The sequence below is a fragment of the Echiichthys vipera genome (genome assembly GCF_963691815.1).
Source record: "Echiichthys vipera genome assembly, chromosome: 11".
NCBI classification, from domain to species: domain Eukaryota; kingdom Metazoa; phylum Chordata; class Actinopteri; order Perciformes; family Trachinidae; genus Echiichthys; species Echiichthys vipera.
In genome coordinates this window covers 20,531,155-20,557,055 of record NC_139836.1, presented here as the reverse complement: position 1 = coordinate 20,557,055, position 25,901 = coordinate 20,531,155, and the positions used below count along the sequence as shown (strand labels likewise).

Genomic DNA, 25,901 nt, shown 5'->3' with positions numbered 1-25,901 from the left:
CATCCTTCATTGAAATGTCAGAGATAAATGGCTCAAATGTCACATCAATTAAAACGGGGGACAGTTAGTAGTTCATTAAAGAGAGAGCCATATTGCACCGTCGGGTACCGTTGCCAACCCTTACTATCTGGGGCAGACTGGCAGCGGGTCCAGATGGCACGGAAATCCTCACAGATTTCAAAATGGTCTCTGCAGGGGTGGCGTTTTCTCCCCCGCTCCCACCCTCACCGCTGAGATGGGGTGTGGGCCTGTGGCCCACACCGGCCTACACATTCCAAACGGAGGCATGCAGAGAGCTGAAGGCACCAAAGAAATAAAAAATAAAGCTGCAGAGGACAACAGACACTTTTAAACAATACATGACTGATGCCACACACTTGGTCATAATGACTAAAATAAATGCTTCAGTTAAATCTATGACTGCTCCAGGCAACATAAAGCAACTCCCTTCCTTTAAAACTGCACCCAACTCTAATAAAAGGATTGCGCATTGCCCCATGTGTTGTTCATAATAACATGCTGACTTTATTAGTTGGTAATACATAATATGTTATTGGTTGTCGGTGTCACATAGGTGTTTTTTTATCCACAAAAAATCAGGCCTATGCTTGGGACCCAGAAGACCTCACTATCACTGGAGATACATGGATAAATGTCTCAGCTAGACAATAAGCAGAGAGATAACAGTGTTTGAAATGAATGTTCAAAATATGCACATATGCATATCATATTTTCCCTCTGTAAAACTATCAGGCAAATCAAATATCTAAATCACAACCATTACTATAGTCTTTGGTGTAGTGGGGACCCCCCTGAAGGACCTCAAATCCCAATTTGAGACCCATTAGACAAGCCTTCTGTGTCTGTCCCTGGCAGGGGGGAGGAGCGGGGACTTTATATCGGCCAATTACAGAGCGAGAGCTGACTTTTGCCTCTTGTGATTGGCCAGCTCGACCACGCAGTCTGGAGAAACAGGAAGAGACTTTCTGTAACGTTTGTGTTGTACTGAGAGGGGAAACGGCCATCGTTCAGACACCGTGCGGATGCAAAAAGCTTCATTGTAAGCTACACGGCTAAGTTATGGAGCTAACTAAGTTTGAAACTACCGCTTTACTGTAATGCTAGCGAGGGCTATCTTTTGAGCCAGTTCGTGTAGGACTTCAGATACGAGTCTTAGATATTTTACTATGCGTGTTTCAATTACTGTTAAGACACTTTGGAAGTATTGTGGCAATCCTTCGTGTGCGTTTCGACACCGCGCCGCACAGTAACCACACATGTTGGATTTGCGCAGTCAACAGCGCACTTTCTGCTCAATGTAATTAATTAAGCAGGTTTGACCAGCTGTGAGAAACGAGTCAGATGATTGAAGAGCACGAGGATACTGCCAGTGTTTACAAAAAAAAAACCACAAGCTGCTTTTTGTTTGTTGTTCCTCACCGTGAAGAGCTGGGTAAACATCCAGACGTTCAAGTAGTCACTTAGACCAGTGTACTGCACCGAAAAACGGCACAAAACAAACATGATAGCATTATTTTTAATCAGCGTAGACTATTAGCCAAGGCCATTATTGCCAAAGTCCATTATTCTATCTATGAGTCTATTACCAGCTTGCTAAATGGCAGGCAGTGTGTTCAGCGCTTATCCAAAGTGCACTGTACCATTGTTTGGCTCAGAAAATTTCTCGCCTTTATTGTCAGTTCAGGCAAACCCCCGATGAATACAGTGAGAGCTGCAAGAGTAGAAACAAGAAAGTTGAAGCAGACGCATTTGTGATCGCGTACCATGACAGATGTGGTGGTGTGTGTATGTGAAGAGGAGGGGAGGGGGGCAACTGAAAGTCTAAATGAAATAGTGTAAATACATGAGTGCTTTTTTTTATCACATACCCTTTGTTTAATCTAAAGGTATATGCATCCATTCTTAAATTAAAAGTACATGCTGCGTGAGTTTTATATTCTTTGTTTTAGGGCTGCAACAGATTGGTGTATGTCAGAAAATAGCTAAATATGCCCATCATGATTTTCTAAAGCTCAATTTGCTCCTTTTTTATTTGACTAAGAGCCCAAATCTCCCCAAAAATTCACTTTAACATCACATAGGACAAAGAAAACACATTTAAGAAGCTGGAACTAGGGATATTTCCCTAGAATAAATACATAAAAGGATTAATTGATGAACAGAATACTTGCCAGTTGAGATTCTTGGTTAGTTGTTTCAGCTGTTGTTTGTTTTGTTTTTTGGTTGCTTGATTAAGTGACTAGTGTCCAAGACGGCATCGCATGAGTGTTAGAAGTTCAAAGTTCATTTTGTAACTGCATTTATTCTCTGGTCTCAATTGTGCTAAGTTTCTCTGTTTAACATCGTTGTAAACTAAGTATATTTTGGTTTTGGACTGTTTGTTGGAGAAAACAATACATACGTAATGTCACCTTGGAATCTCTGCTGAACATTTTTCACTATTTTCTGACATTTTATGGACAAAGAATTAGTTGATTAATCGTGAAAATAATCAGCAGAATAATCTTTAATGATAATAATCGTTAGTTGTGGCACATCACACAACAAATGTGACTTGAAATGTTTGAATGTGGATTTCATGCACTATTAAAAATGAAAAAGAGAGAAATATTGTAGTTGTGCCCTTTAGACACTTTTCAGATCAAGGTTCCAGGAAGGAAAGGTTTCCTTGGTTGAAACTCTTACAATCAATGTGACCTTTATTTATTATAACCCCCATCTCTCAAAAACTCACATATAACATAGTCAATCATCTCTCCTTCCCTCAAAGTAAAAATAAAAAAGGAACTGCTGTCTGGTTATTGCCAGTATCCATCTCAGTCGTCAGAAAAGCTGCACGTTTTTGCTGTTGTTAAGGGCTGGAAACCAGAATCCCATCGGAGTTGCACCCTAAGGAACAAATTTAATGCTAGAAAAACATCCCGACCATCAACCAAAAATGACGGATTGAAAATAATGTCGAGCTATCTTGGGAATCCCCCACCAGACAAGGGAACAGACTGCATTGTTTTTCTCATTTATGTGATATATAGAACAGAAAGAGGGGGAAAAATGGGCGATTTATTGGTTAGATAGGCGTATTCTTTTCCATGCACAAAAGAAATATTGGATAGTAATGTAGGGATCAAGTCACATCATGACATTGTTTGGAGGCTAGGTGTTCAAATATGTAAGTCATCATCCGTTGGTGGCCCGCTAGGTTTTCAATAGATCATTCAATGCAAATATGTGTGGGAAATTGTGAAAGTTGCCACATGAATATGTCAATGAACGGAGTGTAATTTGTGCTTCCTTAGCAGGGCAGCAAGATGAAGAAGCAGGAGAGCCAGTGCACTCAGAAGACCATCTCATTGCTGAGCCCCCTGGGGACGATCCAAGTCAGTGGATGTGAGAATGGTGTGCACACCATCCAGATCCTAATGGATGTCGCACCTGCTGAAAGGTACTGTACAACAGCCGGGCTGGTGACGTGATAAACAAAGGTGTGAAATTTACAGGCGGACAGAATCCACTCCTGTGATGGAGTGCCACCATTCCTCATTGGAAGCAGGGCATTTTTGTAGATCCCACAAGAAATATCCTGGAGAAAGTTGGGCAAATATGAGCAGGCACTAGAAATATGAGGGGCACTAGAATACAGTTGGGCTTGAAATTAGATTTCTGATGGCATGTGGTTGTGATTCTTCCTGCAGTATATTTGAAATTTCAGAAAAATAACTTGTTTATTACTCACAAGGGAGTTGATTAGAGCTGATGTCTGTAGGGTCAGCAAAGGCCATGGGGAGCATGGACTGTTCACTCCTGTTTATTTATGTTCCCTCCAAGTTATATGCAGTAGTTCTGAGTGTCAACCGACACTCAGAAATGTAATATGTGATTGCATTTCATGCCCTACCCATCCCTCAAAATTGTTAGAATGTTGACAGTCTTACTGAAGCGACTGGAACTGATTAAACTCAGCGTTAATAAGTACTTTCTCCTTATTTTTACAGGTCCACATCCTACAGCTGAGATTAGTTTTGATTAGATTGAAATTAAATATCCATGTATCGCAGATTCGCATTTGATAAACTTGAATGGTTTGGGAAATTAAACCATTTTCAAATGCACCCGGATAGGAAGTTATCCTTTTGAAAATGTATATTCAAATTCTAATTTATGGAAACCCATTAATGACCTTGTATATTATACCTCAACATGTGTTTCCTCCTCGACTGTCTGCTATTTCCTAAAATTCATCAAGCAGTAAAAACATTCCACTTGTTGTTAATGAGTTGAGGTGAGAAAATTAATAATATGGAATTTTGATTATGGAAGATGTCCTGTAACCATGCGCAAGCACCTTTCTCCGTCTCCTTGTGAACAGGGTTTAATTTGTGTGTTCAGGTTCAGTAGGAATATGCAAATGAATTTAATGATTCGCATCACTAGATCATTTCTCAGTTTAATATCATTTGCTATGTCGGTCATAAGCGACGCCTCCATCACATCGCTGTCTGTATGTTCTCAAAGGTGTGAGCAAGAAATCATTAAACTAAATGTTTAGATTTTATCACGACCAGTTGAATACAATGTTTTTGTCATAGGACAGGGGGAACTAGAGCCTCCTCAGATATATGGAGTAACGCAATGTAAACAGGCATTAAGGGAGGCAAGATAAAGTGACAAAATATAGGCTTATCTTTGCAACCGGCTTTACATGTAGATCTCACAAAAGCCTGCCTATAGCAGTAATAGTTCAAATCAGCCATTTCCATTGATTTATTTATGACATACTAAACAAGGCTCTTTCCAGCTTTGGATGTGGTGTGTTGCAGGCTTAGGAAGTCAGTGTGATAAATGATCTCTAAGAGCATATTTTGGATAAAGGAAATGGATAGCATCTATGCATAACATAAAAGAAGACCTACAGTAGTATGTTTGTGATCGAGTCAAAGATTTGCAGGCTTATTCCACTGTTTGCTTTCTGTTTTTTTTCTTCTGAATTTACTATTGGTTGGTGTTGAACAGCCAGTGCAGCAGCAAAAGCATTTGTGGCATTGATAGATAGTTATTGATAAATGCCATTATAGCTACATAAACGCCCTTGAAGTATTGCTTACACACCATGACCGTCAGCTCTTTCTAATAGAAACGTCTCAAGCCCCTTTTGCTTCCTAACTGATCTTAGGAACATTTCCTAAAATCAACCTCCTCTGCCAGTCTAACGACAGCCCTGAAGGCACCATCAGATGAACAAATTCATTACATCTCAACAACCCCTGTTGGGGCCCTACGCACCAGCTTCCCTGTTAACCAGCTTTTCCCCCCTTTAGTTTTTTGCATGGCCTCAGCGTTCACAGAAAAATGATACGCATTTTGTTTACAGGAGATTACTATTATCTGAAATATGATGCTTCTTGGCTCATTCACACAGAGCACAGACACATAATACTGAGGAAATCATAGAGTACTTTTTTATTAGGGTGAAAAATGAAAAAAAGGCTGGACTCCTGCCCCGAGACATTTTGTGAGCATATTATTTTACAATGCTTTGATCAATTTGTCTGTCAAGCTGGCTGAGATGTGGGGGAGCAGGAAAAAAGCAATTTAGCTTGTGAGGTCCTCAATAGAAATGTACTACAGGAGGCTGTGTATGACATGTTGCATTAGAACCTGAGTAGCCTTTATTGCCTGATAATGTCGCAAGGCAATGCTGATATCAATCACCCTTTAACAGCCAGTATGATGTGTTTTTATGAAAAGAAAAAAAAATGCATGAAGCATTTCTTGGAAAATAATTGATTTAATTCTGAGCTGAGGGATTTCTACTTTTAACAACATAAAAATATTGTGTTGGAAAAAACATGCACAAAATGTGCTAGAAGCTAAAAATTGTTAAGAACAAGCTCTTTGCATATGCTGCTATAGAAAATTGTAATTAATTTTACACGGATAAACATTCTCATTCTGAGGCTCATTTGCATATAGATATAAACAATATATTTGTGCATCTGAATTCCCAGCACACTTGAGTCACGTGGTGTGCCTAAAATCCTAAGTGGCTAAAACCAAAAATTATCATTATATTTCCCGGGCCATAAATCCCCCTTTTTTTCTCTGACACAAAGCCTTATAAATCTGTGTCTGATTTTTCACATTGCACATTGTTTTTAGTTAATGATTTTCATCTGTTTGTTGTTGCTGTGATAGTGGGGAAATGTACCATATGCTCCGGCAAAAGACAAATGATTAGCAAATGAAATTCTGGACAGCTGTCTGACTGAAAGCGTTTGGTTGATAGCATTCTGCTACCATAATTAGCTTAAGCTTTGGGTTAATTAACTTTCTACCTGGATATGCATAATAATAGCATTCTGCAGAAAGCCAAGGAGCTTCCAGTATATCAGCAGCAAAGGCTGGCTTTTTATTTTGTATTTCAGCTGCATATTTCAATTTCAAGAGCCGATTTAGCTCGGGAGCATCGTCAAATATTGTAGATTTTACTCCCCAAGCCAGATAATTCTGAAACAATAGGGGTGTATTATGTGGCAGAAATGCCATTTCTGAATGTAATTAAAGCGGATGAAAGCAATCACCAATTTTTAAATGCTTTTGTCTAGCATGAGGCCTACTTGTAAAAAAATACCCATCAAGAGGAGAAAAGAGGCACGAGAACCCCCAAGTCCTTATATAAGAGGCCTTTGAGACTGAAGTGAAGTACAACAGTAATTAGTCTTTTGTATGAATTTTGCCGGCCATGCTCATGATTAGTTAAGCATATGAGAGGACTGCAGGACTGCATTGGTCTTAAGGAGGAGGGTGTTAAAGTCTATTTATCACCAGTTATCCTCACAGCTTTCCATTATCACTGACAACACTGGATGGGGCCTGAGAACAGCCTAATTGTTCTGAGGTGGAGTGTTTTTGTGTCAAACCCGTCACCCCGGTCACATTGGCATTCATAAGCAGCCAGACATTTTCCATCTATCTAGCCCTAATACCCAAGCTGTCACAACAGCTTTTACACACTACCGACGCTAGTGTGAAATATCTGAGGTGATGCATTTATCGTTTTTCTCACACTCATGTAGTGTTGTGAATCAATGTCCTGGTTCACACTGAATAGCAGTATGGTAAATGTGTTCCCTGTTTGGGGCCTGTTTACATGATGTGCTCACACTCCGGGAACCACATCAACAACTTGTTTATTTTTTCCACTATAATCTCTCTCCTCCTCTCCGTCTCTCTTTCTCTCTCTCATATTTAGTCTAACACATAATTTTAATCAATTTAAATTACTGTTAAGCTTGATATATGGACACAACTGTGTGCTGAATAAACTGCTTACATTTGTAACTAAAATGCCTTGTCATACAAACAGTGATCTGCTGAGATACTGAATGAAATCATCAATAAGCAGGGGGAAGACTTTTTGACGTAGTCCCTTTAGAAATGGTATGAATAATTCATTGCGTAATGATATTCAGAAGATTTTTGTTCTATTTTTTACTATGGCCTTAGAATAATGTTTTGCATGTTGTGAAGTGTAGTACTCAGCTGCGTATTCATTAAGGTGCTGCTCCCACTGGCCCTTGGACCCATCTGTGCTCTATGTTTATGCCTCCATCTCTTGGGACCATCCCAATCAGGCTGCATGTGCCATTTCCTGTGTAAACCAACACCTGTGTAACACACTACCTGTAAACCGCCCACACAGACGAGACACTGACATTCACTCGGATGAAAATCTGCAAATGTTGTGGTTTCTAAAGCAGAACCTCCAGGGTGAGGACAGGACCTAAGCGAGAGTTACCCTTCACTGTGGAGATGCAGCTAAAAGCAGCTCCCGCTGTTTTTTTCCTTTCTCCCTGCTGTCGACCGGGAAGTTTTTCCAGCACGAGGGTTGTGCTAGTTTGTTTTAGAACTTGATTGGATTCTATATCTGCAACATGCAGAAGTGTACAGTGTGTGACATACTGAGGCAATATGCAGAGAGATGATTCCGCTCTGACATCTTGGAGAGGAGTACGAGTCAATTATGCCCAAGTGTTGTTCTTGCTTATCTTCCTGCGGCACCAAACAAGGATTTAGTCAAGGATTTAGGGGTGAGGGGCGGTGGTGGGGATCATGGTAAGCGGTTCACAACAAAACACTCAAAACTCCTGGGAGCGGGCACTGATTTAAAAATAAATTACAGAAGACGAAGCGCTAACACTCAAGGGCCCTCAGCAGTGCTGGCGTACACAGGTGAAGATTAGCCTCCTCGCTAATCAGAGGAACAAGGCAGTAATTTGCTCTGAACACAGACAGTAATTAGGACTTGGTGACACTGGATTCCCATAATGCCTTTGTGCTTGACGTGGTCAAATTTTGACAGAGGCTATCCATGCAGGGTCACTGTCCCTCCAGTCTCCCGGCCCTCTTCAGTTGAGGCTCTAAAAGGTCCCTGCAGTTACAGGGGATCCCTAATGTACTTTATGCCTCCCTCACTGGCTCCTTACCATTCGGGTAATTGGAATCTCTTACTATGGCACTTGAGAATAGAGGCTAAAAACACTATTTGAGACTGCTCAGTAGTCTGTTGTAGATAAACATTGCTGCTTTGGGGTGTGGATACACTACATAATGGAGTAAGAGTTAAGGCTCTGGTAATACATGCCTTCACTGACTCCTGTGGCCAGTTGGGAGAAGACCTAATTGTTGTATGCTTTGTTGCCTACTCTGCAGTATTTTAACACCACCTTTATGCATTGGATTGAGTGTTGCAGCCTCTTTGGTGGACATTCGCTAATAAGAGTTGTTGGATATCTAGAGAGCAGTTTATCCGGCCGAGTTGTTTTTATTTTGAAACAGCGGAGCACAAAACGTGCGCCCCAGAGCAGAATGGGAAGCATTTCTTACAGCTTACCACTCCAAAAGCTCTCGACTTTAGTGCTGCAGTAACTAGATAGGCATCTGAATGATCTTCAAATGGTTGAACGAGCTGCATTGAGCAAGTGGCTTACAATTGTATCACAGCCCTTGGCTCAGAGACCATCAGGATCTTGACATTCATAGAGACATGCTGTATTTTCTTTCCCTTTTTAGACAGTCATTTTAGGCTTTTTTCATGCTCTCTTGAGTCTTTGACGTCTCTGAGTTAAGTATCTGCAGCTATAAGGCTGAGGAAAATATTGGACTGCTCTTGGCCTTTTCTATTTCATCCTCTGACCCGCCATGTTACCCATGATCGGTGAAGGAGAACTCTGGCAGGCTGTGTCAAAAGTGACAGCCGATCGAGTCAGGATGAGCGCCATCACGCTTCACAGGATGGAGGCATGAGTTCTGAGTTTTTCCCCTTTTTGTGCAATATACCATTACACCCTTCGCCAGATTTCTTTCAATTAGATCCTGTGGTTAACCTGTTTCATTCTAACGTCTGCAGCTGATAGAAAAAGTCTTACTGAAGACTTGTACAACTAGAGATATAGAATATGCCAAAGGAAAATTGACAAATTTAATTTCAGCCATTCTTTTTTTTATGGTCCTTTGTCTCCTTTGATTGTTTCCTCCAGGATGAATGAAATAACCTCCAACATTATATAAATGCTCAATTCATTCTTTATATTGGAGTTGGAAAATAGGTAGAACTCCAAATGACTCCCACTTTACGCAGCAATGATTTATGGTAATTGGAAATTGATTGTGACAGGAGCACAATATTAGAAATTTTCTCAAATCACAATCTTCTATCAAGGGAAATATTCTTTTTAGTGCAGCAGATCCTGGCTAGTTTGGAATTAGTTTCTTATTTCCTTACCTGTGATGAAATAGTAAACGCCCGAAGGACATTGAAAAAAATGTTTTATCTAGTCAAAAGATAATAAATAACAATTTTGCTTTAACCAAATTTGATTTGTTTATTCAAACTTAAACACAGTTGTTGAACTACTGTTTATGATCACTACTAATTATAATTATTGGTTGTTGTTTTTTTTTTAATACAGAGGATGGCAGGTACTTTAAGACAATATAAAGATTGCTCTTCCTTGGAGAGTTTCTTTGTAATAAACTCAACATTTATCGCACATCTGTAATCTCTCATTTAAAGGGCAGAGCTTCTAATGTGCCAGTCTGGACACTGTAAAGATCATATGATGCTGCTTGATTTGTAATTCATCGAAGCAACTGGAAATGTTGCCAGTGCAGGAGCTACATCTCCACTGTCCACATGCTCTTTAAAAACAATCCCCCATTGCACCTAGAGGTGACAGACTTCAGCTCGACTGATGTTGTTCCACTTTTATTTATTTATTTTGGTGTTGTTTACCGGCCATAACATGTACTGCATTGCATTAACTTTTACTACTGTCAATGTTGTTTCACTCAAAACACCTTTGAAGCCGGCACATCCATAACGGAGGGCTGAGGGGAGACAAAAATTAGCCACGGTGACAACTCTGAAGTGTGAGCTGGGGGTCAAAGGTGCCAAGCCTTAAGCAAAGGTGCTCTAGCCTTTGTCCGGTAGATTGTAAGGGCCTACGGGTCCAACAGGAACATTTCCACACACAATATCCCAGAGCTGTCAGTGTGCAGCGGCTGGAACATCCTCTCAGAGAGAAAGAGGGGCTGCGGAGGGGTAGAGGAGGAGGAGGAGGTGGTGGTGGTGGTGGTTGTGGGAGGAGGCGAGCTGAGGGTGGTGGGGAAGGGGAGGGTTGTAGAGAGGGAACAGTGGCCTGAAGATCCTTGCAGAGAGAAAGAGAGGTGGGGGGATGGTGGGTGTGTGTCTGGGGGGTGTAGGTGGTGGGGAGCCAAAAGAGCTGGAGTGGGAGGATAGAGAAATAGAGAGGGGGAAATGAGGAGGGAGAGCTGGGGGGAGGAAGGGGAGGGAGGGATAGAAAGGAGAGACAATGACAAGTAGGGGCTGGCTGGGCACTCACCCATGCCGACAGAGATTGCCATGAGCCATGGCCATTGTTTGAGTGGGTCTCAGCACAGGACCCGCCAGTGGGTTTCCGAGTTTTCACCACTCAACTATAAACTGCTGTGTGGTTTATTTAGAAATGAGAGTATTTACACCTTTTACTGTATTTACACCCACTGTTAAACGGCACCCAGGAGATTTTCATCACACGGCCACAAACTAGCAGGCAGAGCGGTTCCCTGAAAACTGACCTGCTCAGTCATAACACTCCAGTAAACCTCAGTTTCACATGTCCAATATAAAACGTTGCTCAAACTGTGACCTGCAGAAGTGTAAAAACACTTTAGGGCTGCGTTGTTACGGCGGGCAGGAGAGAGACGGTCTGTGTGTTTAACAAAGTAAATGTCTATTATTAATACCATACAGCATAAGCCAATTTTGAAAAAGGGGCACTTAAATGGTGATATTATTTATTTATAAGTCCTGTACACCAGTTAATGGAATTGGCGGCCTGCTTTAGATCCACAACACAGCTTGAGGTCCACTTTGCAGTAATGCACATGCTAAGAGAGGACCTTCCCAGTAGGGTCTTTAAGTGTCAAATATGGGTCAGTCTGCTTGCAATGACCTGGGGGGTGGTCAGCAGCGGAGAGAAATTCAGCTGTTAAGTGATGCCAACTCAACCATCGGCAAATTCCTCCAAGCATCTACTCATGCTAAGATGCACGTCCAAGTGTAGTGCTTTGCTGGCCAGCACCGCTCTGGCCAAAAAATCCATTTATTCTTGTCATGAACTATAAACTAGACCCAAGCAGAGTTGAAACTGTTGTTAACGCTGTGCTCTAAACTTTTTTCCGTAACAGCTGCAAGACTTTTGAAAACTCTCTTTTTTCCCAGAAATTGGTTCTGCTTCCTTAAATTTGTTTGAAATAAACTGTTAGCGCTGTTCCTTATGACCCGACAATGTTTTCTTTCATACTCTATCATGTTGCACTTCATATAAATATATATCTACTGTAACAAATGCCTGGATTACTGTCTTTTTAGTTTTTTGAGCTTCTTTTCGTCTTTCACAGCTCTGATATTTGTCACAGCCCACTGACAGGAGCAACGCCAAAATGCCGAACTTTAGATTTTAAACACGTCTTTTTTATTAACAACTGTAGTTTCACTCAGCAAATTATGCCATCTTGCATCTGTGTCACCCGTGGCATGTTATTACACTCTCGTGACATATTTTAGCACCATTCAACCAAGAATTGGGTATTATGATTGCTCCTCTGATCCCCACCTCAACTCCCCATCCTGCCTTATATCCCTCTCAGGAGCAGCGAGGCCCCCATGAGCTGTGTGGTCAACGATAGCCCGGCAGAAACGAGCCCTGAGTTGCTGCGCTGTGTTGAATGGCTCCAGGCGTACTTCAGTGAGCCGCAGACCACTGGGAGTCTCCCGCTCCCTGCCTTTCACCACCCCGCCCTGCAAGGAGGTCTGTCATGGATAAATATTTGCAGAGCCATGACTGGGATCAGGCTTTCACTCTTAATTGTCAGTTACATCACTTACACTCACTGGCTCACTGTGTTATAATGAAGTATTTTATGGCTGAGAGAGAGAGAGAGAGAGCGAGAGCAGAGGGAAAGCGAGTGAGTGGGTGAGCGAAAGGAGAGAGAACAGAACACAGAGCTGTAACTTGGTTCAGTAATCTGTGGCAGCTCTTACCACGCGTGTTAGTCTTGGCAAGCTTTTCCATGATTCTTGGCACATTCTTTGAAACTGATCGAATTCCACTCTTGACATTTTCAGACAGGAAGCGTTTTTTTTTTTTTTTTTCAATGACAACATGTGAATGGTGGTAAAGTTTGAATGAGCCTATTGTTGGCTTGACCAGTCACCTAGGGCGAATAAAATGAAAGCGCCCCAAAAATGGACAATTAGTGTCTTTTCAACTGGTAGTTGTGACTGCAGAGTGAATGATCGAAAAGCGCTGAGGAAAAAAATTAGGAATTAATTATCCCTGGCGCTTTTGTTTCGAGGAAACAAACCGTACTCGCAGCCTGACAACTCACTTTCGAAATCATAAACTTATCGCGCTTGTGCTGTTTTCAAAACAATTACAGGCTATTTCTTTGTCACACTCAGACGCTCATTGCATTTTAACTCAAAGATTTTCAGAAGTGCTCATTTAGACCCAGAAGCACACCTACACAGGGAGAAAAATAACTCTTAATATATGCATTTAACAATTGTGCCTCTCTTCCCCTGCAATCAGGCCTTAGTTGCTCTCTAATTTCATGCAGATCTGCAGTGCTTGAGTGATGGCATTTTCAATGAGCAGGTACTCCATCGAGACCCTGTATACAGCTATGAGTCCCACGCTCCCGCAAAGGCAATGCAGAAATACATCAGGACCAATTACGATATCAACTTTCAGTGTGATTCCCTTCGCCACCAAGTGCTTGTGTACCAGCCCCAGGCTCTTTCAAATCGCATCTCATCTGAAGTCTTTGGGGTTTTAATTAAATTTCAGGATAGATGGAATTCTTCATTAGTACCTGATCTGAATAGGTGATTGTGCTGTGTTCCACCTCTCTCCCTCGCCTGTTGTTTTGGGGCTCAGTAAATACAGGGTTTAGGCTTGGATTGCTCTCAGTAGTCAGAACCATAGGCCATGCCAGTATAAAAATGTTAAATGTGTGCATCAAGAGTATTTGTCTTTTGAGGGAGGAAAATAGAAAGCTTCTTTCTTTTTTTTTCTTGCTTGTTGATTCACAAATATTAAGGATTCGTTTTTGCCTGCTGTACAAATTCCTACTCGAACTAGTCATGCAGCCGCTGCCTGCCTGGGAAAAAAAATACAAGTTTAATCAGGTCATTACAATCTGTGACAACCAACTTTTGTTTGCTCAGTTATCTTGTGGGAGAACCTGAACGCGACAGCACTCTCCCAGCACTTGTCATGTAATATTGAGTTGTGACCTTCACTTGAAGCGTTGCCATGTTTATTTACACATTTCTGACAAAACAAGCCACTTTTCATATTAGCTGTCACGATATACCTGAGCAACAGAGGTGACATGAAAGGAGACAAGAGGTGCAGTTTTCTATACTGTCTGACTGACTGTCATGTGCAACATCATACACAAGTTTGGTCGTCGGAGGTAGAGGAATGGCGAGAGCTTGCATGTGTCGTGCTCAGTGAGCTTGTGTATGTTTGTGTGTGCGGGCACTCGTCAGAAAAACACAGACACCATCATGAGTTCTTAAAGCGATGCATATTCTTATCTCATTAATTATACATCCATATGTAACAGACGAGAGGATCTTAGTCTCGGTAAGCGGCACAGGGAATATGCAGGGAGGGGGCCAGGCAAAAGGGGGGAAGGGCGCTCTTCAAAGCCCAAATGACTGTGTTCCTGCAGGAGGCTGAACCTCCCCCTGTGCACAGCACAGGGCGAGATGAGACACTCACCAGGACTCGCCCCTGTGATGTGGAGAGGAATTAGGGAAATGAACGTTTTCAGAATATCGAATAATCAGAGAATCATCAGCACCCCGTCAGCCTTCAAAAGTATGGATCCCTCAAGACTCAAGAGACACTTTGACTGGGAGTCAAAGTCTTCCCTCCCATTAGACACAAAGGATAATGAGGTAGCTGCATTTCCACTATTGTCTTTTTTATTGTCAGAGCCATGTATGAGGTGACTGTCACCTGGAAGTCATCTCCCCAAATCTATCATCATCTGGGCTAATGGAATTCACTTTATTGTATTTTTTTCTTATTATTTCAAATTGCTCTCATATACAAAATTATAAACAAATCAATCACATATGTCAATACCTTCATAATCACTAGATCGGTTCGATTTTACTCTGGGTCAATCTGTCTCTGCCTCTGCAATGGCCCTATCACCTGGCCTCATGGTAGGTAATGACCTGTGACATAATTATGGGATGTCTGTAAACATGTAAGTGGTTCCTCTCAACTTTTATTTAAACAATTGACATCACTGCACCCCGATCTAAAGAGGGTCCTGACCCCAGACACACCGTATTAGGCTCTTTATGAAGTATGGGGCTAGGGGACTGCTCTCCAAATCATTGCTGGTCACCTCGAGTGACCCGCATGAAGTCTCTGTCACAAACACTGATGAGGGCAAAGTTATTTAACCTGTGCACCAGCAGATAAAAGCACTGACACTTGTTTTGGTCCAGAAATGTTGGAGATATGAAACCTTTGAGGAGAAACAGCTGCTCAGGATTTATAAAGTTGGTGTAAACAGCCCCATAGTTTGTTGCTCGGTCTGCTCGTAGGCGAAGGTGCTCAGCAGTGTCTGCTTGCGTGACATTGACTTTGGTTGTTTGTCAATAACGTTTGCATCAACAGGGATTTGTCATAGCCATAGTCTGGACAAGTTGTCATCTACCCACTGGTGACAAAGCGATATCAATATGTACCACGCACATCATGTGGCCAAATCCCGGCTTTATGAGGGAGAATAATGCATAAAAGACATTTCAGGGGTGTATCTTATCTCCTCATAACATTAAGTCTGTCTGCGTAAGAACCCATCATCTCGTTGACAGCGTGATTATTACCTGAAAAATTATTAAACAGTACCTACGGGCCTTGTTCAAGACAAAGAACTCACATGGGTGCGCATCAATCAAATATATCCCCTTTAGGTTTTACACTTATTCCCCCCAGTTTAGGCAAATTGCCTTGTTCACGTGGCTTTGTGTAGCGGAGAGTGACTATAAGGTAGCGAGGGAGCCTGGGGAGCAAAGGATGTTCACTCTGTAGAAGAGAGACAGGGGTGTGACATGTTTTCACACAATGCCAATTTAGAGGGATTTCTCATAGATCACTTGTCATGTGCTCTCTTAGACCATATAAATGAGAGAGAATGGGAGATCACTAATTGAATTTTCATGACTGAGTACATGTATGTACTAGAAGAATTTCACCCCCTCTTGATAACGAGACTATTGTTCCCCATCTTGTTCTCTGTGCAAAAAAAAGTGTTGTTCACTTGCTCCACAAGCTCACTGCATCAATGTCTTAAGGGTCCAAGATGCTTCAAATACATTTCCCTTTTTTCTTTTTCTCAGAGCTAGACAAACATGCCTCTCAGTCACTGCCTGGTAAGCCAGAAAAAAAAGATAATGCTACTGCTAAAGTGCTAATGAAATCAAAGCCGTTAATGTGGTCGGTTAAGCTGCGGATGATTTGAAGAATTCCGCCATTTAAGTGAAGATGATATAATGAATCTACTCTGAATAGAAAGCAATTAAAAGGACAAATTGGTCTGATTAACCTCAAAGTCATCCCACTGCCACAAATGGTATGCAACATTCAAATTATTATTATTAAAAATCTGGAGCAGATTTGCAGTCTTTTTGGCCTCTCTTAATCCTTTTAAATGAAGGAGCGAACTTTTTTAATTTTAGCTGTGACCTTTCAAAGCATAACCTAGATTTTTCTGCCATGGAAATAATTTTCTCACGTCAGCTTCTGTAGCATGCTAATACTAGTTCTAAGGTCAAATTGAGGAACTTCTATGTATTTAGTTGTTTAATGAGTATTGTAAAGAAAGAAGAGGGAGTCATACAGAGCCCTTTGGAAGAAGAACTGGGCCTCAAACACGTGGTTGGACATGATGGAAAAACTATGAAGTGGATCAAAATGTAGTGGAACTTTTGATATATATATTCAAAACACCAGTTTATTTCAAAGGAGTAAAGTCAATGCTGTACCGACGCGTTGTCTTATTGTCATCGGCCTCTCAGTCTGACTGAACAAGGAACTCTCTCTTCCTCTGTTCTCTCCTTCTGTCTCTCGCTCTTCCTCTCTGTCCCTCTGCTTTGTGTTGAAGACGCGTTCACCAGCCGCGTGTTGCAGGTACTTCTGAAGGATGTGAAGTTTGGAGAGACGGTCTCGTACAAACGTCTCGCTGAGATGGCGGGAAACCCCAGAGCGGTGCGGGCGGTGGGAGGCGCTATGAGGAGGAACCCGGTGAGTGTGGCTGACAATGATTGACAGTCTTCTCTCTTACTTACTTTATTTAGTCAGATGGTAAAGTAATCTCTTTATTTAGATTAATATTCCATGACCAGTACATCTGAACTTGCATGTTGTGTGTGGACAAACGGTAAAACTGACTAAAGTCAAAAGTTCATTTTTATAAGGGTGTTAAATTAAGTTGAGGAAATAAAGGAAGTAGCACTGGAGACACCTTGACACCACTTCCAGTATTAATTATAGAGCTGCAACAATTAGTCAATTGACAATAAATTGATCCTCAACTTTTCAACTTTTTCAGTCATCATTTGAAGCATTCTCTGGTCAAAGCTTCTAAAATGTGAATATTTTCACCTTTTTTTGTTTTATATGTTTGTAAACAAAATATTTTGGTTTGGTGACTATTGGTCGACATTTGAAATTGTCACCTTTCAAACTGTGATGGATATTTTGAATGGATATGTTTTATAGGCTTAACCATTATTTATGAAGATAATCAGCAGATGAATCGATATTGCTCCAATTAGATATTCTTAAATGTTATTTAGATTATGTCAGTTGCAATAGTTTTAAAGATTTTACATCAATAATTAACAAATTCATGAATAAATGCATATAATATATTTTGTGAGTACATTTACATAAAGCACTACCTACAACAAAGTACTTGTGTACTAAACTTTAGTTTTCCAATAAAAACAGTTTCTAAAAATCTTTGTTATGCAGGATATGTAATCTAAACTTCCAATATGTGCAATTGCGAAACAAACGCCTCCCTTTGAGAGCGGCGGAGAAGTGAAAGTCTACCTCCAGCACAATTTTAAGCCCACACCTTTTGTTCCTGTTCTCTCAAGTCTTTACTGTAGATGTTCGCTGCAAATCTCCGCTTCTTGTAAGAAACCTGGCCCGCATCATTTCGCCCATGAATCCACTGTGTACAAAATGGAGGGCTAGAGGGCAAGTGGTGTGTCTTCTTTTGATCAAACCCTTTGATCAAAGCCCGTTTAGCTCTGCCCGTGTAGTGCTGTGGGCACCACCGGTGAGCTCTGTGAGGCAGAGAACACTTCTTGTACAGAAATGCAGCCAGCAAGATGCTTCCTCTCTCATATGTGCAGTGAAATATCTCGGGTACATCCTCATCTTGTGTTTTTCCTCTGACACTGTTTTTTGTTATTAAAGTTAAGTGCAAATAAACCACAAAAATATCATTTATATGTTTAAATAGTATGCGCTAGTTTTCTTGATATACTTTATATATTACATTAGCCAATGGCATTGCTTTTGAATGGCTGTATAATACCTCTCAGTCTCATGTTTTACAGACATTTTCTTCCTTCTGTCAGGGAGGCTGGGAGCCTGAGCCCTCAGCTCCTGATACAGATCCAGAGTCAGATTGTCAGTGTCAATTACTTGTCAGTAGCGCTGCTCCACTCAGGCTTCAACTGTGAAAAGCTCAGTGTGCTCAATCGATCCTTGCCTCTCTGTGGCACTTCTTCTTCACCAGGATTTGAGTATTGATAAGCCTGGTGTAGTGCTCTTTTCCCCCCAAGTGAAGAGGCAGATCCGTAGGCCTTGAGGGTACCTTGCTCTCCCTCCAAACCCGGGGAACAGTATTGATCCGAATACTCGAGCAGTATTTCTCTGTCTGCAAGGTTAATCTGGGGCTCGGAAAGTTTTATTGCTGTTGATATGGGAGCAGGTTTAATGATGATTTGAACTGAAACACACTGCATGTCCAACTTTTATATAAAAGGCTGGAGGTTAAATTGGAGAAATATAGTAACAATGCAGCAGCAGTCGGGATGTTTTTGTATGTAGTATAACTAGAGGAAAATGAGGGCAACATTAAGAATATTTTAAAAGGAATCATTTCTGTGATTCATTCCAATCATTGCCACTTGTCTTGTTCTGAATTCACAATGATCGAAGTGTTTTAGGCTTGCTTGTTTAATTTTTCTCCAGCCATTTAGTTTACAAAGAACTCGGGACCCCCCTGGCAGTCGTCTGCAACAAGAGTAAACGCTCCACCGACTTCCTCTTTTTAATGATCACAGGGTTATCAGATCTTAATGTTGACACCCTCTCGATTGAATATTCATCCTGCTGGTGTTTTTGCCCATTAATTTTTGATTGCTTCTTTGCTTTACACTATTAAAGAGTAAAAAACATTTATACCCAAAGACTGAACCATCACCCTGAATGTGGATTTGTGCAGGATCAAACCAGACACTTCTGGTGTGACACTTTGTTTTCATGCAGTGCATGAACATAAAAAGCCCCCCAAAAAAAGGAACAGAAAACTGCAGATTCATATTTTTTGTGCGTTGGTTACTTTTAAGTTGCACCGTTTATGTGGTAAATCAGATTCTTTCATACATAATACATATCTACTATCAACACCTCCAACTGTTGTGTTGCTGCAACAATAAACGTTAACCTGAGAATAAGAAAGCAGTAAATTCTGTTTTGAACTAACACATCATAGTTTTGTGGTACTGATCCTTCATGTAATTTACATTTTTCAAGTTTAAAACTGAAAATATACTTTTTGCGGTATCCTTACTGAAATATATTGATTTATAAATTAGAAAAAAAAAATATTGAAAGAAAAGACAAGCAAACATTTTAAGTGTCTAAATGTTAAAACTATTCTTGCGTAACATTCGGAGAACTTCAACATGTTTATTTCCTCAGAAATGAATTTTCTCTCCCTGTGTGTGTGTGTGTGTGCCAGGTTCCTCTCCTCATCCCCTGCCACCGAGTCATTTCTAGCAGTGGACAGAGTGGGCCGTACATGAGCGGCAAGGGCGACCATCTCAAACAATGGCTGCTCACCCATGAGAGGCAGAGGAGGGAAGGCTAAAGCATGACAGGCCAACTGTCCTTCATTCAGTGCACACACACACACACACACATACACACACACACACCGGCCGGGCTTTTTTTTTTTTCAAGAATACAAAACAGGGCCATAAAGTTTAGCGTGCTTGGCACACTCCGTGGAACAACTGGAGCTGCTTGTAGATATTCAGTTTCTTCTTCTTTTTTTAAATCTAAGAATAGAGATGCTGCATTGTTAATGTGATACAGAGTTGTTGCAGAATTAGAATGTACAAAAATAACTTAAACAGAGAACAGTAGGAATTACAAACATATGCTCCCGTGGGTCTCCGTTGCGTTTGCCAGATAGTGCTGGATTGGTTTTTCTAAAGAATTATTATTCCCTTAAAAATATGTCTCTTGCATTGTTGTTGTTGTTGTTGTTTTTTTTCATAAGCAGAATTAGTCTTTGTACCTCTCGTTGGTTTTTTAATTTCCTGCCAAGTGAATGCTTTGTTCAACATCCAGTGATAAAGGCTCTGAATTTTACTGCTACAAAGCTTTGTAGTGAAGCATTTGTTTTGTCTTCATTTAGATCTCATTGTTTGCTCTCGCCTTATAATTCACCTAGAGCTGAGATGTCTTATGCATTATATACTGTACTTTTGTAACATTAGACATGTTTAAATAAATACATTTCAAAATGACAAATCCTGCCTTTTCATCATTTTAATTGTATGTAATTTAAAAATTGATTTCATGTAGCGTTCACTCAGTTCAGCTCATAATTAATTATGCTGTATGTCTTCTCTCCTCGCTGCAACTCTGGTTGTCAGAGCTCCTTTTCTTTATTCCTGAGTAGGGTTTTCCATTAGAGGGCAGTACAGAACGGGAAACAGAAATCAACATTTCAACCTTGAATTTATCCTGCACATTTCATCTGTAACTTAAATGTTTATATGTTATTTTATTTTCATCACAGCCCAGTTTAATCCCTTTGGGATGAATTATTCTCTCTTAAAAAGACCATATGGAGAGGGCAGCAGTGGTGGTGTGCGTTTAGAAATAGCAGTTGCTTTAATTGGATATATCCTGTACTTTTATTTTCTACATTTCCTCACGATGATCGGTTGTAACATTGACAGTTTTAGTCTTTTTCTCCCCTAAGTTCTTGATTCTCCGAACAGTCAGCCCCAGAGTGACCCTTACTTGCCCATAGTTATTCTCTTCTGTTCAGCCCAGGTAGCCTAATAATCCACCCTCCAAAAATAACCTCGGCTCTAACCTTTACAGAACCAATTCAAGTGGCCTGCTTGCTGAATACATTTGAACTTTGCTGCATTTTTGAATTTCTTATCCGATCAGCTCCGTGTGGCTGTCTTGCCGTGCTGCTGGACTCACTTACTCTGCCGTTGGAGCACCATCGCAGCGTAGATGTTGAGGCAGCAGACAGGCAGATGAAGAATGAGACTCAGTCTGTGGTTTCACAGAGGGCTAATGATGCCTGTGGTGACTACAGGCTACAGTCAGCCCCCTAACGAAGGGAGCTGTGACACAGCCACAAGGGGTCCCATTTAAGCCAGGCGCACTCTGAAGTGCACTGTAAGCACCCTCCTTTTTTTGCTTGTGGCTAAGTAAATTCTATGGAATGCTATGAATTTAGCAACCACAGATACTGATGTCTGTAGAGGTCTGTGGCTGATGTTAAAAAACGCATCAAAAAGCATCAAAAGCTTCAAACATGCGGCCAGTAATTGGCCATGTAATTGCTTAGGTACCCAAGGAATCTCTTTAAAATATTTCACACCTTTTTATTTTCTCCATTTTTACATTTTCATGGTATTTTAGTATTCATCAGCATTAGTTGCAGTGTTATTATTATTATTGTTATTATTATGTCTGCATTATTTTGTGGTGGATGTGTGCCATTTCCGTCTCATGCTGGCTGGGAGATAAAAAGGAATTAGATTAAAAGAGGCTGAGACGATCTCATCATCCGCACTGTTAATCTCTGTGAAACCTTTAATTTTGGCCTAATATCTGCCTCCATTTCAGAGAAAGGTTCTAAGTGCGTGTGCGTGTGTGTGTGTGTGTGTGTGTGTGTGTGTGTGTGTGTGTGTGTGTGTGTGTGTGTGTGTGTGTGTGTGTGTGTGTGTGTGTGTGTGTGTGTGTGTGTGTGTGTGTGTGTGTGTGTGTGTGTGTGTGTGTGTGTGTGTGTGTGTGAGCATGTGGCCATGTGTGTTGGTGTGTGCACATGTGTATGTCCATATGTGTGTGGGTGAAGTGGATGATATTGAGTCTGACTTCATAAATCACCCAGACACTGATAAACTCCCCATGCACCCACACACCGCTAATGGGCAACCCTTAAGGAGTGTGAGTGTCTCGTGCGGCGTTTGATTCAACATTTATTAACCCCCTCTCTCACACACACACACACACCCTCATGTACTGTACGACACACACTCATTTGAGCCCCAGAAACAGCAAGGATATGGTTGGTGGCATCCGTAGCGTTAGTGCAGGGTTTTGACCTGGCTTTGCTGTATTAATCATGGCCGATAGTAGTATGATACATTTTAGCTTATACAGCCACAACAACAACAACCTCTGCATTTCCTAACATTAGTTTCCTTCTCATAACTTATATCCTGTCTCCAACTCCCCGCTTCCCATCTCATATCCTGGCACCCCTCCTCATTATAGAGCAATTTTCTGCCCCCACATCAAATACAAACACACTCTTTGCTTCCATCTCTTGCTCTTCATACATGTCGGCTCATAATTCTAATGTAATCACAGCCTGCACCCCTTGGTACGAGTCGCAGGCTTAGTGGGGACCCTGCAGAAGCGAATCCCGCAGCCACATCGCAACCGTGATTCATAAATAGCTGCTTTTATTTTTCCCTGAGAAGTTTGTATGCTTTAAAAAAAATAAGAGGGAAACTTTTTGGAACATATTAACTCAGCTGCAAGCAGTGCACTGCTGCTTGGAAGCCAGAGGAGTATCCGGCATGCAGATAGGCAGTGTCCAACAGTCAGTCAGATAGATAGACACAGGGATAGATAGCTGGATAGACAGACATTAGACTGGGGCTTGGCTGCACTATCAGGTTTCCTCCCCCTCTGTCTGTCTGCCGGGACAGCCTGGCCTCGGAGGCCCTGACATCGAGGCACCACGCAGCCAGCCACGACAGCTGCCACAGCAGCATCTAATACCAACACACTCCATGCTACGCCCCAACTACAAAGAGAAATATCATCTCAAACATGGCATACTTTGATGCTCTTGTAATGATCTTTGTGTTTTGAGAGGGAAAGCGGGAGGATTCGTATGGTGCCTTTTTTTTTTTTTTTGTTTAAAACAAAGAGACCCCCTTCCATATGAGCAAGTTTAGGACAGTGGTGATGAGATAGATAGAGCAGGAATAAATGAAAGAGTAAATCATGAGAGGTTTGTGTAGGTGTGTGTGTGTGTGTGTGTGTGTGTGTGTGTGTGTGTGTGTGTGTGTGTGTGTGTGTGTGTGTGTGTGTGTGTGTGTGTGTGTGTGTGTGTGTGTGTGTGTGTGTGTGTGTGTGTGTGTGTGTGTGTGTGTGTGCGCGTGTGGGTGTGCGTGTGTGTGTTACTAACCTTGTATCAGTGTGTCATTGTAACCTTATGAACTCAAGTGTTGGTCTGGGGGTCTCTAATTAGGAACGGCTGATGAACGACCATACATTACGTGAGAGCGGGTGCCTGTGAACGCATATCCCTGCATGTATCAATCTGTGACTATGCAGCATGGTTGTCAGCGTGGTCAGGAGAGTGTCTCAGCCTGGAGAAAGTGCAGGTCTAGCCTTGGTCATGTTGACGGAGGGGCGGCACTTCAGAGGCTCCAGGACCCCATGGCACCAGTCTCCCCAGTCCCCCAGACAGACTGGGAGCATCTGGGCTCTGTCAGCGCCTCTGGCCCCCGCAGACTCCGATCTATATGACGGGGGAGAGGAGTGGATTGGATCAGGGAGAGGGAAAATATGAGCCAGATTCCTCAGCCTTGTGCAAAATGCATGCTTTGCCAGTTACTATGTAATGTGTGTATGTGTGTGTGCGGTTGCATTAAGGCCTGATAACAGGTCATAGTGATTAATTTTGTATGATGTGAGATAGGGGTTATTGATTAGCGACCAATGTTGGAAAAGTCCTCTCTATAAATCATCCAATTAAGCATTAATTAAAAGTATGCAGCTAAAAATATGCAAAGCCCGTTGTGAGCAAAAACATCAAGATTAGACTGACAGATATCATTCCAGAGTTTCCTTATGAAAGTGAGCAGTGATTTGATGAAGTGGATATAGCTCCTAAGCTCCGCCACATGGAAACTGATACACACACACACACAAGACTAATTAATCCATACACTAAATTAGGAATATAAATTGTGGTCCCAATTTAACAAGGTCAGTTTTAACTTCTGCCTTTACACTTTATTTAACTGTGTTGGAACGGAGAAAAAAAAAAAAAAAAAAAAAAGGAGCCCTATCAATGTGCTTCGCTTATTATGATTGACGATTGATGATTAAGTCCTCCAGCTGACACACACCACCAAAGCCGGTGAGTTGGAATTGGATGTGACACATACACAGTTCTGCGTGTTAGGTAATTCGTTGACGAGGGGCCAAATTCATTTATGGAACAGCGGTATTGGCAGGCATGGACACTCTCTGCAAAAACAACGATAATCACAGAGGTTTGGCGCGGTGTGACAAGGACTCTTCAGGGAAAGGCCCTTACACGCTGCTTTGTTGGCCGTTCCTCCCTAAGATGGAGGGAAACATCCGCCACTGTTCTTAAGATGAGAGTCGCTCAGAGCGGGAGGACAGAGCCGTATGTAAGGTGTGGATGATGTTTAAAGGGCTTGATTAGCACTTGTTGGGTCTGTTTTAATGAAGCACCTTGTGGTTCATTACAATATCTGGAATTTATAGATTTTTACAAATATAAATTTCACTTTTTGGGAAGAAGCAATCATTTTTTTGACGAAATAAAAGCTCTGATAAATCCTCCATAATGAAACATGAGGGGGACCCTGTCTCAAGCCATTTAATCTCTTTTCGCATTCTCCATTTTTTCTGCTAATGAGCCTTATTGACAATCAAACAGAAGCTGTCATCCCCCAGGATGCAACACTCCCAGCCCCTGCGTGTTTGTCATAGTGTCCTGGCAATCAGAGCCGCCTGCAAGACCAGGCTGGCAGTTAGTGGTTCTCACAGCAGCACTGCCTGAAAATGGCACACTTCCTGTAGAGTTGCAGCTGCCACCTCTGCTACTTCCATTACTTTCTATAGCATGCAGATGTTGTATCAACATTCCCTGCCAAGGGGACTGCAATAACTGTGAGATTCATGCCATGTTTCAGAGGCACGTCAATTTCTCAAGTGGCACAATTAAAGAGGGAAATACAGTACCAGGTTTTTCACAGGCGCTGAAATCGGAAAAGGGCTTTTTCACTTTTTTTTTTCTTTTTTTTTTAAAAGGGGGAGGGGGGGGCTTTTCATAAGGGTTCAGAAATCCACCCGATTTTTACTGCCCTTTTCCTGAGTTTAGCTGCTCTGTGAGCCTTTGTGCGGCAGACCTGTCGTGACCCACAGCGGATATGGAAATGGGGCTAAGGTTTTATGGGCCAAACGGATTGGACACAGTCAAGCTCAGGGGGCATGAATATTGGATGTTATTTCTGCTCCCTTTTTATGTAATCCATTGCCAATACATTATTAATAGATGATATCATATCCAGAACTACTGGACAAAGCACTACAGAGGGGTACTATGAAAGGAGCTCTATGTGGTGGAGACTGTGGCAGAAAATACAGTTCAAGTGATATTATTTTATCACCGTAGCCTTACACTCCCTGACCAGGCAATCTTTACAGTGTAATTTTTGAACAAAGTTAAGTTCATAGAAGGAAAATATAGTGAATGCTGTAGTTCTACTAGCAGTAAATCCTGCATTTCTGGATTTGAAATGCACTGAAACATTGATGACGTATCAAATGACACCCAAATACAAGTTTAATGGATTTTGAAGCACTGGGATACTTTGCTCATCCTCCTTGACTGCAGCGAGTGAAGTGGAAATCTTTGCGGGGATCTAGAGTTTTCCTTGCAAAGCTGACTCC

The 25,901-nt window shown here is 41.6% G+C and overlaps 1 protein-coding gene across 1 annotated transcript; it reads left to right on the top strand.

Moving 5' to 3' along the window:
- Positions 1 to 1,017: 1,017 nt before the first annotated feature.
- On the top strand, positions 1,018 to 20,377 carry LOC310953832 (methylated-DNA--protein-cysteine methyltransferase-like). The gene is made up of 5 exons (XM_083923063.1): positions 1,018 to 1,060; positions 3,318 to 3,463; positions 12,232 to 12,392; positions 16,780 to 16,919; positions 19,660 to 20,377. The coding sequence occupies exons 2-5, from the start codon at positions 3,330 to 3,332 to the stop codon at positions 19,786 to 19,788; spliced, it is 564 nt and encodes a 187-aa protein (XP_083779189.1). The 5' UTR covers positions 1,018 to 1,060; positions 3,318 to 3,329; the 3' UTR covers positions 19,789 to 20,377.
- Positions 20,378 to 25,901: the final 5,524 nt, after the last annotated feature.

Coding starts and splice junctions, on each gene's coding strand:
- LOC310953832 (XM_083923063.1), top strand. CDS start 3,330: ATGAAGAAGCAGGAGAGCCAGTGCACTCAGAAGACCATCTCATTGCTG. Junction 3,464..12,231: donor GATGTCGCACCTGCTGAAAG/GTACTGTACAAC, acceptor TATCCCTCTCAG/GAGCAGCGAGGCCCCCATGA. Junction 12,393..16,779: donor CCACCCCGCCCTGCAAGGAG/GTCTGTCATGGA, acceptor TTTGTGTTGAAG/ACGCGTTCACCAGCCGCGTG.